Here is a 17,686-nt window from a genome sequence, read left to right as displayed (position 1 = left end):
TGTCACCACCAGCAAAAATAATCATAAGTAAAAGGATAATTAAATACAAATTCAAAAATTATAAATAATTTTATATTTCTCCAGTTATTCTGTACTCTAGGAATAAGCTGTGTATATCAGAAAATATTTCATAATAAAAGGTATTAAATTTAATATCAAGTAACAATAACAATATTTATAGTATAATAAAATAATAATATTATTATGTGGATACCCCATACCCGTATAATTGTGTACGGTGTAACGTATATAAGTAATTTATTATGTTATAAACTTATAACTCATAATATTATTAATAATTATGATGATATATTTCTTAGAGAATTTATTAACGAAGTGGTTAGGTTTAAAACTTTAACTATTTAGTTTTTATCACGAACTAAGACAAAATCTTAAAATTAAAAAGGTCATCTTTTGTAGAAAAAATGAATTTTTTTTAAATTTTTATGTAGATTATGTAATCTTTATAAGGGGCACATCGTGCATCTACCCGGTTGCCCGGTGGGCCAGTACGAGCCTGAATATAACTATAAAACTCAAATAAATAAAATAACAATCAAGCAGATTAAAACCCCCTAAACATCCTTTTACCACTGATAAAAGAAACGACTTATATTATATGGTTACAGAGGGATTGACACATGATTTATGGCAATGTGCTGCAAAGCGTATGACCCAATTCGTGTGCCGCCAGAGATAAGGGATGGTCCAATAAGAGTCTCTGTCGCCTAGGAGAAATCCTATTTCTTTAGAAAACGGGGATACCTTTGATGGTGCTGCCTGCGACTCTGCCTGGCTTAACCAGGTCGTCTTCTCTCATCAGTGTATGTGCACCAACCAAGCTATCGAGTGCAGGTGCACCAGACAAGCGAGCACGAGCTCTACTCGAAACCACCACACGGCATACACACAAGATTTTGCGAGCAACAGCCAACAGCTGAACTTTTTTTTTATAAGTTAAATCAAAGTTGTTTTTCTTATTTAAACTTAAGTTTTCTTAAGTCGTATCGTAATTTGTGTCACCTTACATCTTTCTCCGAGGAATGTACTACTAGTATTCACTGCGGCGAATCAGGTAAGGTGTGTGTCTAAAATACTTGTTAGTACAGGTTCTTTTATTATCTAATTTACGTAACGGTGTGCTTGATTACATTCTCGAATACAAGACCTCGAGAACCCTCCGAAGAACAGGAGGAGGGTAATAACACGAGAACAAGTATATTCAATAATTATTAACACTGGACTTACATCCAAGGCTTGTGTCCCTTGTGTTTGTCTTACTCCTCTTATTATCTATTTTTTTACTTTATTATTTTTATTTTATTTTGTCATATTTTCTCGTTATTACAGTATAAATTATTATTTTGGCATGTGATATTATGTAATTATCATAATATTAAATATATTACACATATTGTTTAAAAATGATGGATTATTCAGAACGAATAATTTGCTGTGCTATATGCGTTTTTAAGACTGGAGACACCGTTTGCTAGGAGTATAACGTACTCATAATAGAAACTGATAGAAAATAACATTTAATATTTTATTTTATAATAATAATTATATAGTAAATCGGGATTTAAATTTGTTAGTATATTGTACCTTAACATTATAGCTATATTTAGTACCTATGTCATAATAATTAAATTCCAATTGTCAAATGTTTTTGCAAAATTAATTTTAATAATATATTTTTGTTGTTTGGTATCTTAAATTTTTAATAATATAATTATTATGTATAGTAATTTATAGGTAATAAAGTTAATAGACATCTAGGTAACTTAATATTCCTAATTACAACGAATTATCTATATTCGTTTTGGTTTTTAAGTTTTTTAATAATATATTTTATACTTAACAATAAAATTCACATGGTACGTTGTTTTTATTATTATAATGTTAAGATCTACATTTCATAAATAATGTCTAATGGTAACCGAAATGGTAATGTTATTCTAAGGATGATAAATTCATAACGACATAGATATTGGCAATATTATTTTTATAAATTGTTATCATTGTTATCATAATACGTTCTGATACTGCATACATCCCTCTTCCACCACCAACCCTGTAAATGGATTGTTATCAACTACTGGCAATTGGCGTATGTTTACGTCTTTCTTTTATTTTCCGTTCGTTTAATGCCTATTCTATTATTTGCAAAAATGTACCGTGTGCTTGGTGGCTAAACATTTTATTTTATACAACGATAATCGTTAACACTGTGATCTATGTGTGACTTATTAGTTTATCGTGTTCGATGTCGAACCTATGCCATTACCAATTGCAATTTAAGAATTTCGATCTGCTGGTTTAATCCACAATTTTCATAACAATGGATTACCCGGTTCATAAAGGTGAGAAATTTTAGAAAATTTAACTCGTTTGCCTCTCAAAATATTTATGCTATGACTTATTTTTTGGCATTAACTGTGAAGACAAATTTTTTCTCTAAAATGATAGTCATAAGATTAATTAAGGTCACAAACGGGATTTAATTTAGGTTAATCATATTCTAAATATTGTAGGAGTTATAATTACTACTTAACTGGTTCTGTTGATTTTAAATATTTATCCAAATAATGAATAAACATTTGTAAAACTTCTATAAATATTATTATTTTATTTTTAATTTAACTTAGTTGCCACTTGATTTTTAAGCTATTATATCTACTTATAAAAGTATGTGTTTAATTAATCATCTTGAATAATTTTTATTAAAAAATATTAACATATGAACAACTTAAGTTAAATCCTAAAATAATATTTAAGTAGGTTAAATATTTAAAAAAAATAAATTTTTCTAAAATCTTATAATTATTATAATTGTTTATTTAAAATATGCAATTACCTATAAAATTGTTTTGATTATGTTTATAAATTAGAATTTCAGTTTCAATTTGTTGATAAATGTTTATTTTTTATATTTTATTGTGAATCAGTGTTTCTATGTTAAAAATTAAGTTGTAAATTGATAATATATTGTATTTAACATTTTATCTTAGATCACATGAATTTTGTATGGATGAATGGAGACAATAATATGTTTATTCCCCATTCTGAAAATGAACGTTCTACAGCAATAGATCCAGCGTTCTTTGATAATACAATGCCACAGACAGGAAATATTCAACCAAGATTGGTTAGTATTTAACATTTTTTTTTAAATATAAATAAATAATAAATTTATACCATTGCGTTATTTATAACTGATTTTAATTTATATATAAATGTATAATATTGCAGTAAAAATACAATAATCTAAATTTAGTTATAACTAGTAAGTGTTAGTAAGACTAATAAGTAATAGTTACTTAAGTTGAATTTTCAAGAGGAATTTTATTAAAATAACCTTTTAGTTTGTTTTAATGTCCTTAATATAGTTAATTAATTGACTGAAGTATTTTAATATTTCCTAAAAAATATTAAATAATTTAAAATACAATTGATCCATATTGAGTAATTCAGTCTATTTGAAAAGTGTACAATGACTGTCGGAGTTAGTATTTGTTACTATCAGGGATAATTTGTTGTACTATAATTTAAGGCAAGAAGAAAATATAAGTTATTTACAAATGAAAATTATTTATCAAATAATATACACAATATTTAGAATGTTAGGTTTTGTGAACAAAGAAAAAGAATAACTGACCTAGCTCTCAAAAATTAAATCTATTCATAAAGATGTACATTGTATTAAATTTATATAAATGTATAAAAACGTCTGTCTAACAAAACATTTACAATCATATTGTATTTGTATATATATACGTGTATATACATGTATATAACTAAATACAACAAATATTTTTGTAGATGTTAAGATTTTAACTTGACTTTAAGTTGGATATTAAAAATGTATTAGTTATTCATTTTAACAGAATTAAATTAAATTTTATGTCTAGGAGTTGAACAATTTTATGTTGTACAATCATCCAAAAGATGTAGATAATTCAAATGGAGTATGGAAATTTCAAACTACACACAATATTCAGAATGTTGGCTTTTGTGAACAAGGAAGAAAAATGAATGTACCTAGCTCTCGAAAAATTAAACCTATTCAAAATCCTGCGCTAAAATTAAAAACTCCTATTGCATATCAAAGAGATTCAGATCCTAATATGTTACCTATTGAAAAAGAAGGAAGAGGTAAGAATTTACTTTGAATTTTTAACATGTTTTATCAATTTATTTACTAATAATGATATTTTAAATAGTAACACTAATATAATTTTATTATTATAAGGATTTGATGACTTGATTTAGATTTATAAATTGTATTACAAATACAAAAAAACTAAAATACCAGCTATAGATATTATTCAATGATTTTTTTCTTGACAGACAATTCAATTTTAATTTATATTAATTTATAACATTTTTATACTTAAGTTATTAAATATATATATATATATATATATAATAACAATTATTAGGTATACACATGAGTATCAAAACCAAATGCTATTATTTATTTATTTTTGAAGTAAAAAAAAAAAAATATTTTTTTGTTTATTTACCTTTTTTTATAATGATCAAATAAAATAATTTAAAAATTAAATATACATAATTATCATGTTTTTACAGCGGTTTGTATAAATTGTGGTGCCATTGGTGTTAAACATTCATTTTATACAAAACTAAGAAACTACTGCAGTCAAGCTTGTGTTAAGACAGCTATGGAAAAGTCTGTGGACTATTGGTCTGAGGAATCTCCAAATAAAAATATAACTGATGAACTAGAATCATCTTCTACTTCTGTAAACGATGAACATTTATTTACTGAAATGGTATATTATTGAAATCAAAAAATCTTTGCATTAGTAATAATAGAATTTAAATTGAATATTAGTTAAAAAAAAAAATTATTTTTGACCTTTATTATTTATAAGTACATAAAACACAACATTTATATATATATATATTTTTTATTAATTACACATTATCACTTCATTAAAATAAATATTGTTTGGTACTTTGTTCTATTAACTATTGTCTATATCTCTATATCAACTAAAATGATTTCTCGACATATATTGCTGCACCAGTGGCCATGACTAATTTGCCCCACTACTGTCTAGTGGCACACAACTATTAGTTGAGAAGTATTCTCATTTGGTGTTGAATTTTTAGATATGAGTAATGTTGCATATTGTAGATTTTAAAAATGATTTAAAATTATAAATTTTTATTTTTTGTTTTTAGCCCAAAATTGATGTGAATAATTATAGTATTCCTGCTGAAAATAGTGAAATTAAAACTCATAAAATTATGGAAGACGAATCAGAATCTGATGATTCACTTTCTTTTACATCATATCCCATTGAAGAAGATTTATTGTTTCCTCCTGATAAAAAACCTTGTCGACCAATTCCCCAAACATATGATTGGGTGAAAGATTTGAATAAAAAAAATTATGATGTAGTTCCTGTTCAATGTTTCCGTTATGTATGTATTAATATAGATAATAGTTTAAAGTTTGAATTCATACATATAGTTTTAAAATAAAAATTAATTTAATAAATAGGCTCCTATGGCCGATTGTTGGGATGATATAGCAGTTGGAATTAAAGTTGAAGTTGTAAATACAGATTGTGATAATTTTAGTGAAGAATTTCCTGACTACTATTGGGTTGCTTCTATAGTTGATATTGCAGGTTTGTGTGTGTGTTTTTTTAAAATAAATATTTTTTATTTATTTATAGAACTAGATTAATGTTAATTTATTTTTAGGATATAAAGCAAAATTACGTTATGAGGGGTATGAATCGGAAGAAAGTAGTGACTTTTGGGTAAACTTATGTTCTTGTGTTGTTCATCCAGTTGGATGGTGTGCAACAAGGGGTAAACCATTAATACCTCCAAAGTGTAAGAATTAAATTTAAAAAAATTTAGTTTAGTAATATTGTTTAATTTTTTTAATATTTTTTAGCTATTCAATCAAAACATTGTGATTGGAAAAATTTTTTAGTTAAGCGTTTAACTGGAGCTAGGACATTACCTACAAATTTTCATTTGAAAATATTTGAATCTTTAAAGTCAAAATTTCGGTAATACTTTAGTTGTATATTTAATATTTTTTACTTATTCAAAAAGATTTATGTTATTAAATTTAAATGTGTTTCAGAATTGATTTAACATTGGAATTAATTGATAAAGAGCATATATCAAAAGTTAAGGTAGCCAAAATTCTTAATATAATCGGTAAACGGTTAGAATTAAGATATTATGATGATGAAGAACAAGGTAAGAACTTTTATTATACTTGTGTACTCTGTATCATATATAAAAATAGCCTCTATAGTCAAGTGGTAATTAATATTTGTATGGTTTAGTCAGACACCTCTCAATTAAATTAGTTTTTGTCAACTTTTGTTTCTAATGATTAATCGTGTCTAAAAAATTGCTTTTCTATGTTTATCTTAACTAAATACTTAACTAGGGTTTTGATGAAATTATTAAATGGCATTCAATAAGAGTAGGATATTTGGTATAAATTAATCATACCTGTTGTGATTAGTAGCTTACATCTGAGATTGTATTTATGAGCCAGGTTATAATTTAGAAGATTTTTTTTTTATTTTGTGTCATACAGCCATGATTAGATGAATATGAAAAAATGGTAATAAATCATAAGTTAATAAGTAAAATTAATATATACAATTCAGAGTCTGTATGGATATAAACAATTAAATACGTACATTGGTTTAGAAGATGTCAGAGTAACATTTGTATTTTCTCCCATTTGCATGAAACTAAAAAAAAACTAAAAATATTTTGTGTGAATGCATTAGTCTATGTTGTGTATGGGCCAGGGAGAGAAAGTAATGATACACCAACATCCTCTTAATACAGTTTTATATATCAATAAATAATTAATAAAAATTGTATACATTTTAGTATTTTGGGTACACGAAGACTCACCATTAATTCATCCAGTTGGTTGGGCTGGTCGAATAGGTCATAATTTATGTGCTCCTGATGAATATTGTGATAGAACATCAAAAGGCTTACGTGATAAAGATGATGCTACAGAAGATCTTTTTCCAATGTCAATACCATTTAAGTCAGGTTTTCAAGTTGGAATGAAGTTGGAAGCAATCGATCCTTTAAATCTTGCATCAATATGTGTTGCAACAATTATGAAAGTAATGATGAAAACATTATTTTGTTTAAAATATGACATGTTTTAAAAAAAAAACATACATTTTTTATGTTTCAGGTGTTGAATGATGGCTATTTAATGATCTCTATTGACTTTTATAATAGTACACCAAAAGATTGGTTTTGTTATCATTGTACATCAGCAAGCATTATGCCAGCTGGATTTTGTGAAGCACATGGTATTAATTTAAAGCCTCCTCAAAATTCTATTAATCCATTTGTATGGAAAGACTATTTAGTAAGTTCTAATAGTATAGCAGCTCCAGAATATCTTTTCGATATGGTAAGTACATATATTATTGTATTTGTATTAACAATTAATGTATTATTTAATAATTAACACAAAGAAACATGTGTGGGATAAGATAATTTACCTATATGGCTATCTATATTTATTTTAATTATGTATCAACAACTATTCATTACTTTTTAAGTATTATAGAAATTATTTAATGCAATATCAAAATGAAAATTTAGGTTGGTAATTTATAAAGTTAAATATAAAATACATATAAAATGTAACTGAAACTTAATATATTGTGTGTTAACTCATAAATTACTGGACTATTTTTATTTTATTTAAAATAAAAATAATAAAAAACTAAAATATTGATTTTAGCATACTACTCTAGCAGTTTATATTAAAATATTTATAATAGAATATATATTTACTAAATGACAAATAAATATTATTAATGTGACTTCCTCTTATTTAATGTAGTTTTGATTTATATGTTGTTTGATAGTGTTTAAAAAATCCACACCTGTTTAGAATTGATTACAATTCTTGAAATAATATATATTATAATGTTAATTATTATGAAGAAAAAATATATCATATTATATTAATAGAATAGTGATGTATTATTTTGTTAACACAATATTTTAATTAAAATATTAATCTGTAGGAAGTACCTGAGCATGGATTTAAATGTGGTATGAAACTTGAGTGTACCGATTTGATGAATCCTCATTTAATATGTGTGGCAACTATAGTAAGAACGGCTGGACGATTAATAGAAGTTCATTTTGATGGATGGGAAAATGACTTTAATCAATGGTTAGATTGTTGCTCATCTGATATATTTCCAGTGGGTTGGTGTGAATTAGTTGGTTATAAATTAGAAGGACCTATCACACAACCTACTCAAGGTAATAATTGTTAAATACATTTAAATATATTTGACTGAAATTTGATTTAATTTAATTTTTATTTTAGAGCATCGACCTAATAAACATAAAAAGAAAAAATCAAAGAAAAATCAACGTGTACCAGTCAAAAAAGTAACTGCACCACCTTTAGCTGAACATACAAAGGTTCCTTCTTCTTGTTATACTTCTGTGAATGTAATAATAACAAAAAATATTATTATGAAACAATACTAATATTAATATTATTTTATTTAGGTTTGTGAGACATGGACTGCTAAAAATAAAATAACTTGTAAACTAAGTCCAGTTTCAGCAGCTGAACCTTTAGGTCCAGATCAATCTTTACCAGTTGCTAGTGAAAATGTTAGTATAATTTTAATTTTTACTTATTTGGATAAAATGTATTTATGTTCATATCACTTTAGAACAATTACTAAAACATTTTTAGAATTACTATTTAGAAGAGATGTTTAACAGTGTTAACTTTAAATTAATTAATATTTATTTGTCTTAAGAATGCTACAAATATTAAAGAAGAACAAGAATTAAAACGATCATTTTTAGAAAAAGAAACAAATATGTGGAGCGAAAGAGATGTATCAGAGTTTTTACTGTTTAATCAGTGTGCAACGTACTGTGATGTTTTTTTAAGCCAAGTAATCAGTTTGTTTAAAATATTTATGTTTTATGTACTATTATGTTATATTAAAAATTATTTTTAGAATATTGATGGTATACAATTGTTGAATCTCACCAAAGAAGAAATTATACACATGACAGGAAATAAAGTTGGCCCATCACTGAAAATATTTGATCTTATACAAAAATTGAAAAACAAAACTAAAAGAAAAAAATACGTGTGAATTGACTTTATGAGCTGTGTTTGTGATTTTATATTAAAACATAATTTATACTTAAATATTTATCATGATAATTGATAATAATAATAATTATTACTATCTATGGTTATTAGATCGAATTACACTAAATTTTAAATAAATATGTATTTATAGTTAATTACTAAATAGTCTAGTGAACAAGAGAACACTATTCGACTTAGATTGGTTAAATAGTTTTAATCTATATTTTAATATGATTAGGGATAATAACAGACTAATAATGGAAATTGTTTTTGCTCAACTAGTATTTTTTAATCTGATTGAAATAAAATTCATTATTTTTAGAAAATTTAAATTTTTTACGAATGATTGAAAAATTATAAAATATGTTAAATTATTTATTATAGTATACATGAAAGTTTCATATTAACACCAATATTACCGTTATTTTAAAAATCCATTACTTATTAATGATATATGATTTAAGTATTGTTGAGCTTTGAAACTGTTGACTAAGACTATTTAAGAAATCACTTTTATAAAATATTACAAATTAAAACATTAGAACAATTTTTACATTAAGAATAGAATATTCATTTTTATTTTTATTAATGTTATCATATGATAAATTTAAATATTTAGTACTGTATTATTTTATTAGTATTTATTATTTATGTGTAATTTTTTTTCTGTTTAACTTATTCATTTTAATATTTAATAATAAACAGCTAATGGCAATCACGTTGGGAAGGGAATTGTTATGTACCCTTCCCATCAACACTGTGGCCTTTTTTTTTACTTATTAAGCAATAATTTGTACGCATTATCTGAATTAGATGTAATATTGACATTTGATATATTGTAATACAATCCACAGTCTAATCAAATGTAGTTTAGCACTATTGATTTATGACGTCGTTCCTATGATTTTTTGGCATTTTGCTATCTATCGAAGAGTCGACAAATCATAAAAATAAAAATCAATTGTTTTCGTTAATACGACGATAATACTGGTTTATTTTAGACATTTAATATATGTATGAATTATTTTCAATAAATATCGTAGGCATTAACATTAAACACGAAAATCATACTTATGTCGTAATTGTTGTTAAAGTGAAAACAGTCATTTATCAATGTATATTGGTATCATACGTTAATGCCTCGGAATAGATGAAATATCAACAATGGAAACAACGTTGTAGTGATAAAAAATGTAAACAATAATAATATTCGAAATCAATATAATAGTGTGTAGTGTTTACTCAAGTCTCAACCCATAACAAACTCCTCTCAAAAACAGTTATGGTATTAATTGTAATTTATAACGCAACGCGCATTAAAATATTGAGTTTTCCTTTAAATCGCCGTTAAATAAATCAACGATAATTTTATAGTAATGCTTTCCTTCGTTGGCGAATTGTTGCGCTACGACTAGAATACACGTGTAGTATGTATATATAACATCTATATAGTATAACCTGAGACAATATTATAATTTATGTAATCATATTTTGATACATATAAAGCAAGGTAAGTATTTATCGAATATAAGGACAGCATGTCTACACCTAAAAAACGGGACGGTTGACAATACCGATCGTCAAGTGCCACCTTATTTAGTCGGGCCTGAGAGGAATTCAAAAAATTTCCTCATTTCGGGTCGTCTAAACTTCGCGGAATTTGAAAAAAAAAATTGGAGGGGCGTCGGGCGGATGTACACGTATTATATTATATTGTGTGCTTTTCACGGTCGGCCGAGTGATTCACGTCTGCACGACGCACGCAGTACCGCCCCCTGGCGGACGTTACCGGCCACCGCGTTCCACGGCCAGTCGTCAGTACCGCCACCGATCACCTATCCCATCTATCCCCACCAATGCCGACGGACCGGCCCGCATGTGAGCAGTACCCATCTAGAAAAGGTCATTTGTCGGCTTTTGCGGCCGTTTTTGTGGCCACTGATCTGAAAGTCCGTGATGATGGCCGATGCGTCACGCCGTGGCCGCGTCAATCGGACACCGGGCGTAAAAAATGTTGGGAAAAACATGGTGGCCGCGTGCGCGGCGTACGAATACGCGCACGTCGCTCTGGCGGCGGCACGGCGCACAGCTGTTTCCCGCCATAACGCAGTTCATTGTGTTGGCGTACGTACGTGCATCGGTTACGCGCGCGCGCCATTTTTTTTCCTCGTCAGCTCCCCGTTGCCCGGCAAATCGCCGACGTCGCCGTCGTACAAACGCCCTGTAAACGAAATCGCGCGCAATCCGACGGGATTTTCGCTCTGACCGCCAGACGACGGTAACCGAGACGTATTAATAATAATAATATTATTTTATCGTCGAGCGTGGAATAACAACAGTTCGTTTGCGTGCTGTCGTTTTGAACGGAAAAAAACAAGGGGGACATCAGTTTCAGTTCGTTTCAAGCGTGCGCGACCCCCTCGCCAAAACAAACACCCGAAAACCGTTATCGTCGTCTCGCTTGCGCCCAACGTCGGGCCGGCGTTTCGCACGTATCATGGACACAGCCATAACGATCAGATCGGAAGACCGGTTCGACGATTTGCAACATTACGACCACGAGGACTTAAACTATTGCAGGTGAGCGGAATTTTCTGTTTGTGTGCCCTGGTGGGTGGGGTGGTGTGGGGGAAAAGATAATTAGTAAATTATACAAACGACGTCGGTTAGTTTTTCAATCCCGTTGCATGTGTGTGCGTGTGTGCACAGTTATCTGCAGTTTCGTACACGCCCGTCAGCTGTTGTGTGCAGTATCTTTATCAATGCACAAAAATAAAAACAAATAATCGATAACAAAACTCGTGTGTTGTCTATCGTCTTTCATAGTCGGCAGACTATGACACGACAGTTAGTAGTAGTTGTAAATTTGTTTTTCAGTTTTGTCGAATAGCGACTAGTACACGCTTTTATAAAAATCGTAGTTAGCAATAATTTTATTGCAGTCATCGTTTTGTCGGAACCGTTCCCTACCGAGAATTCTCTTATTAATTTACGAAGTGAATTCTCCGGTCAGGTCGTCCCGAACTCCCCGACTACTGAAGCAGCCGGACCGCGCGCGCGGCAGATGGTCGATCGGTCGCCGGCATCCAGCTGTTGGGCCAGCTGTCCTCCCCTATTGTTGTCGTTCTCACCGCGCGCGCGCTCTCTTGTGCGCCGGTGTGTGTACTAGTCGCCGCCGGCAACCGGTTTCGGCGGGCACAGCTGTCAAAACGGCAGCGTGTACACCGGTGCCGTATACAATGATAATAACGACGCCGACCGGTCCCGCCGTGTGGTGTGGGTTATTTTTTTTTCAATCCTACCGCCGATTCAGTGCCAGAGTGGCTCAATAGGGTGGACGGCCGGTGATACGACTATGTAGGCCACGCACTGAGTATTATTATTCTGTGTGGTCCTTGCGGACGGAAGGCCGTACACCGGCTGGCCGGCCGGCGAGCGTGGTTTCGTGTGCGGTGACTGGAGGAGCGGGACACAGACGGTCGGAGAAACCAAAACCCGACGTCTGCGGTTGGCAGTGCGCGCGCGCGCTCGTTTTCGCCCGTCCATCCGGCCGTGGGTAGAGCGTCACCGCCGTCGTCGCTACCCATCCTGTCTGGAGGTCACGGCGTCGGCGAGGCGAGCGTACTCGGCCGCAGCCGCGCCGCCGTCATCGTTTACAGCTGACGAACGAAGATAATAATGTGTTTAGTCCAGGATGGAACGAAATGCGCGATTTCGACGGCTGGCGGGCGAAGGGGGCTCGACGGCGATTATTTATGGCAAAGAAAAATAACAATAATAATAAATCGCACAAGGACACTGGTGTGCGAAAAATAGAAAGAAATAATAAACGAGTTGGTGGTTGGTGTGAGACCGAGAGTAGAGGAGGAGAATGCGTTCTGAACTCGCCGAAACGAGTTCTGACAAAAATCTAACTGATTATAAAACGACCACAGACATGACGTACCTATTTGACTTTTATGACGACTGCGTCCGGTTAGGTTAGGTTAGGTATATACGACCATATCATAATCTAGCCTAATTTTTTTTCTTGTCTTAAAAATTATCTTAGTCACGCGCGCGTGAGTCACTTACGTGTGATAAAGTTACGTTCGTTGACGGCTAAAAAGTTATCCATGTTCGTATTTCAAGTAGTGTAGTTTTTTATACACACGTATAGTATTAAACATTTGTTTTTGTCTAGTTGCATGATGTTGTTTTTGTGATGTACCTACTTCTATACTGTCAATGTACTCTCGAATATACACATCGTTCAAAGTCTAGAGTTTTACATGGCAACAAAAAACTAAACTTATTACATATTTGTTACGTGTTTTAACTGTGTTGACCTGGGTTATGGTACTTCCGTATTTTTACCTGTAGAAAATGCGAAAATCAACGTTTGAAAAAAACATTTTTAAACTGTAAGGGTTGTTCACTTACATATTGTACTCCTATTGTGTTTAACTGTATTAATATCAAATTGCTATCAAATTTTCGGTAAATTCCATGATCTATAGTTAGACTTTGAAATTAGTTAAAAATATCAAGTTATATATGATAATAGGTATAATATAACATTGTCGATTAGACACTAAGACGTAAGAATTTTAATAAACTGTTTTTATCTTTTAATCTAGATAACTGATTGAAAGGAAATTCCATTTGAGGTCCATTGTTTTGTAACGAAAATTTGTAAAACAGGTGTTTTATAAAAGTATCGGAGGATTATCGAAAAAATTGATAAGAGTTGATAAAGTTTCAAATTCATTAACTTTTGGGAATGAAAAATGATTTATTCCAATTTTGAATTTATTTATTTCATAATGCTACTGTTTATTAAACGCATGTCATTTTAGATAGGAATTTTAAATATTGGAATTTTGTGGGACTAAATAATTTCGTGATATTTAAATACATCACCGTTGTCTTAAGAATTTAAATTATTGTTTTGCAAACTCTATTACTACAGTCATTGATTTAGTTGATTGTTTTAAATGTTAATCGAATTAGTAGTAGAGTATTGAATAAGTAACAATCAATAATTTCTTTTTTTCGTTCAATTTTATTTCTTGATTCAACTATACAACGCTAAAATAATGTTGGCAACTAAAGTACTATTGTGTCTACTGAGTTTGTATGGTAACAAACTAACACTAATCATTGTCATGTTCTCTTGTATAACTCTCAATATGACCCTCCCATCTTTTAATATTCATCCATATCGTTACTTACATTGTATTGTGTCGCAATGAAAAGAAAATGACATAAAAGAAGCACTTCCACAAAAACACGTATGATGTATTATATTAAACACCAGCTGTCGCCTGTTGGCTGTAAAATTTATTTTAACATGCTTTGATTTGTTTTGGTTTTTAGTTAAGTCAATAAATTAAATCTTCCAGATTAAATTTAGTGAAGTGCTCGTATAATCACCTAGTTTAAGAATTTATTAGGAAATGCTTAGGTTTATTGGTATGTTTTTAAACGGTATAGTACAATTTTGACTTTTTGAGGATTTTTTAATCCATAAGAATTAGTAGTTGTATATGATGGTGGTTTTCCCATAAAAGCCTAACCTAACATACTGGTTTAAATTGTTCACGTTTTGTTTGTTAACCTAATACCTATTGCACTTAAAATGTTAATTCAATTTAAACAATAGAAAGTTTGGAGTGATAAGGGTTAAATGGATACTCCTTTGTGCAATCATTTGAAAATAAAATATGAAAATACATTAGAAAATTACCTCAAAAATTACATTCAAATAAATCTAGAAAGATAACGTATTGCGAAATATGGGACTATGTAGACTAAAGTATGCAAAGAAGACTTAGAGCTTAGTCTTTCCCAAGCTATTTTAAGCATTACATAATATGTGTTGAGTGAGGGTATTAAAATTAGATGGCCTGATATGATGTGTACAACTGCAATCAACTACAGGTAATTAGGTTTTCTTTATACCTGTCGTCCTATTGATGATTGTTAATTGTTGTTAGCAATGTACTCTCAAATTTTCGGTAAATTATCGTTATTGGCATCCGTAGAATTATTTCTGGAGTGTAATAATTCTTGATAATCACTTGGACTCTAAATCCTCTCTCCTTTATACTATGTCAAAAATGCTGATATAAAATTGATTTTTACGTCTAGCCTGACAAACGCGTCCGAGGAAGGAGTGGATTCACCTCCGGCAGGACTTACGCCCATCGTGGTTGGTCATAGGACGCCCCAAATGACCGTCAGCATGGAGCACGAGAAACGGATGCGTCGGGAGATCGCCAACTCCAACGAGAGACGTCGTATGCAGTCGATAAACGCGGGTTTCCAGAATCTGCGGACACTCATACCGCACCACGAGGGCGAAAAACTCAGCAAGGTGAAAAATTAATAATGCTTAAAAATCTATCATATCTTTTTCTTTACATAATAATTATTATTTTATAATAAGCGCAAGTAAAGATTATATAATATACCATATATTATTATACTATCGTATATTATAATCTTATATATCATATGCGTATAAAACTTCATTGTGTGTTATTATTTGGCGGGCGATAGTGGTTTTTTTTTTTTTTTTTTTCGGCGGTCTAAAATCACTGCATTTCGTCGCCTCTTTATTTTCGTTCTGGTCATCATTATTGTTATTATTATATTTTTACGTTTGCGTCGTCCTTGTCGATGCGTGCACACATAATACTATTATACGCGCAACGATTTCATTCATCGAGCCCATCATCTGCGGCGGCTCGAGTATAATAATATTACACAGTATACACACACACAAACACACACCCACACAAACACACACCCACATCTACTACGAGTACTTAACTCTGTAGGCTTTGTGTGTGTGTGTGTGTCGTTGGCGGCGGCGGTACGCGAGACTCGTGGGGCCACGATATGGGTGTCGCAGCAACGGGCAGCCAGTCAGCTGTTTATCTTTTGGTTTATTACACAGTGTGCTGCGTGCGTTTGTGTGTGTGTCTCGTAGTCCCGTCCGCCCGACCGTCAATCGAAAGTTCCCCACTCTTATTTAACACCGTTTCGTACGATGACTATTATATTGTACGTTGTTTCATCCGCAAAGACCGCCGCCGCGGCACATACGTCGTTCGGCACAGCTGATGAATGCGGCGGTTATAGACCATCTCTCCCACCCTTTCTCTGTCGTCACTCCGCTGTGAACATAAGCGCGCCGTCCACTGTTGCCAACTTCTAATAATATTTTTAAAAAAAATGTTTAATAATAATGCAATGAATACAAATTAAAAATTCCTTTCGATTGGATTTGAATTTACAAACGGTCGGGGATCGGCAAACGCCGCTGTTGTTTTGTAAATTGTGACGATCGTCTGAGCCGTACGGGTAGAATGAAGTTACGGCGTTAATAATATTTCCATTTTCTGCCCGCGTTTGGGTCACGACAACAACTACTACGACTCTGCGAGCACAGACCGCCGCCACCGTCGTCGTCGTCTCGGATACTTGCGGCGGTGTCGGTTGGTTCAACGCACTCGTTGTCCTTCACGCCTGTAGTTTCTCGTCCCGTGTGCGCCGTCGCCTGTTCTTGGAACCGACTTGTTCTTCAGTTCTTCACCGCTTTTTCGTCCGCACTCGCCCGTTGCGGCGGTGCATCCACCATTATCATCAGCGTTCCCGCCCCACCATGCGTCTATTACCCAGCGTAATGCATAATAATTACAGTACACGGTACACCGTTGTGTCGAACGTGCGTGCATGAGGTTTCGTTATATTTATCATATTTAAACACATAATAATACATACAACGTGAGAGCGGTTTAACGTTGTATGCACGTCCGCTGGTATTGTTTCTAAAAATAGACGACACGTAGATAATAAAGTATACACGGCCGTCTATTTCTAGTAGACCATAATTAAATAATAACATATTACAATATTGTAGTCGCTAGTCGTGTACTTCAACTGACCTACGGCATCCGGTAACGTGTTTTTGAATTTGAACCCGTTTTATGATTGTCACGGTGATCATTTCATCGGATAAAAAAAATAAACAGACGTATAGAAGCAAATGCTTTTTCAAAGCGGCGTCTCCTGCTCACCCTCTTACCCCCAACAATGAGGCACATCGTTATCGGTGATGACGAGAATCTCGTGGGGTACTCTTTCGGCGGCAGTGGTAGACGCTCCACGCCCCGTGACGCTATCGATCCCATCGCGTGGGAGCTGACGTCAGCCGTCGGTACGCTTGCGCCCGTACGTGACGTCAGCATCGTTATTACTACCAACCCGGCGTAATGTTTTCAGCGGGTGTATCGACCCTATGTGCCGCTGTTTTCCGAAATGTTTTTCCAAAAAATCGCGCATCTTAACTACCCCCTCTCCATGATTTCCGGTGCCCCGTTTGGTAACCGTAGTAACGCGTCTCCATTTTCTACCTTCACGTTAAAAAATCTGATGTCGTGCTTTTCACATTTTAATGAACGGTATAAATCATTGTCGCGCATACCACCGTGATGACACTACTACTACTACTAC

General features: G+C 32.0%; 2 protein-coding genes across 2 annotated transcripts in view; both read left to right on the top strand.

Annotated features, from left to right (window-relative positions):
• The first annotated feature begins 2,106 nt into the window (after window positions 1–2,106).
• On the top strand, window positions 2,107–9,456 carry LOC112604412 (polycomb protein Sfmbt-like). Its single transcript, XM_025353445.1, has 16 exons — window positions 2,107–2,363; window positions 3,012–3,148; window positions 3,912–4,155; window positions 4,594–4,796; window positions 5,212–5,454; window positions 5,534–5,663; window positions 5,740–5,874; window positions 5,939–6,056; window positions 6,134–6,252; window positions 6,907–7,154; window positions 7,229–7,453; window positions 8,079–8,322; window positions 8,390–8,517; window positions 8,578–8,685; window positions 8,838–8,978; window positions 9,045–9,456. Exons 1-16 carry the CDS (start codon window positions 2,342–2,344, stop codon window positions 9,183–9,185), a joined length of 2,586 nt encoding a protein of 861 aa, XP_025209230.1. The 5' UTR covers window positions 2,107–2,341; the 3' UTR covers window positions 9,186–9,456.
• Window positions 9,457–11,279: 1,823 nt separating this feature from the next.
• Window positions 11,280–17,686, top strand: part of LOC112604411 (transcription factor AP-4) — a 33,129-nt gene continuing 26,722 nt past the window's right edge. Inside the window, exons 1-2 of the mRNA XM_025353443.1 lie at window positions 11,280–11,764; window positions 15,317–15,542. Of these exons, the coding sequence (XP_025209228.1) occupies window positions 11,682–11,764; window positions 15,317–15,542 (309 nt within the window). The 5' untranslated portion in view covers window positions 11,280–11,681. The remainder of the gene's footprint in view (window positions 11,765–15,316; window positions 15,543–17,686) is intronic.

Source organism: Melanaphis sacchari, unplaced genomic scaffold (assembly GCF_002803265.2).
Source record: "Melanaphis sacchari strain LSU unplaced genomic scaffold, SCAv2.0 Contig11_pilon_pilon, whole genome shotgun sequence".
Lineage (NCBI taxonomy): Eukaryota > Metazoa > Arthropoda > Insecta > Hemiptera > Aphididae > Melanaphis > Melanaphis sacchari.
Note: the sequence above shows the minus strand (reverse complement) of the source record. Positions and strands in the feature narration are given on the sequence as shown.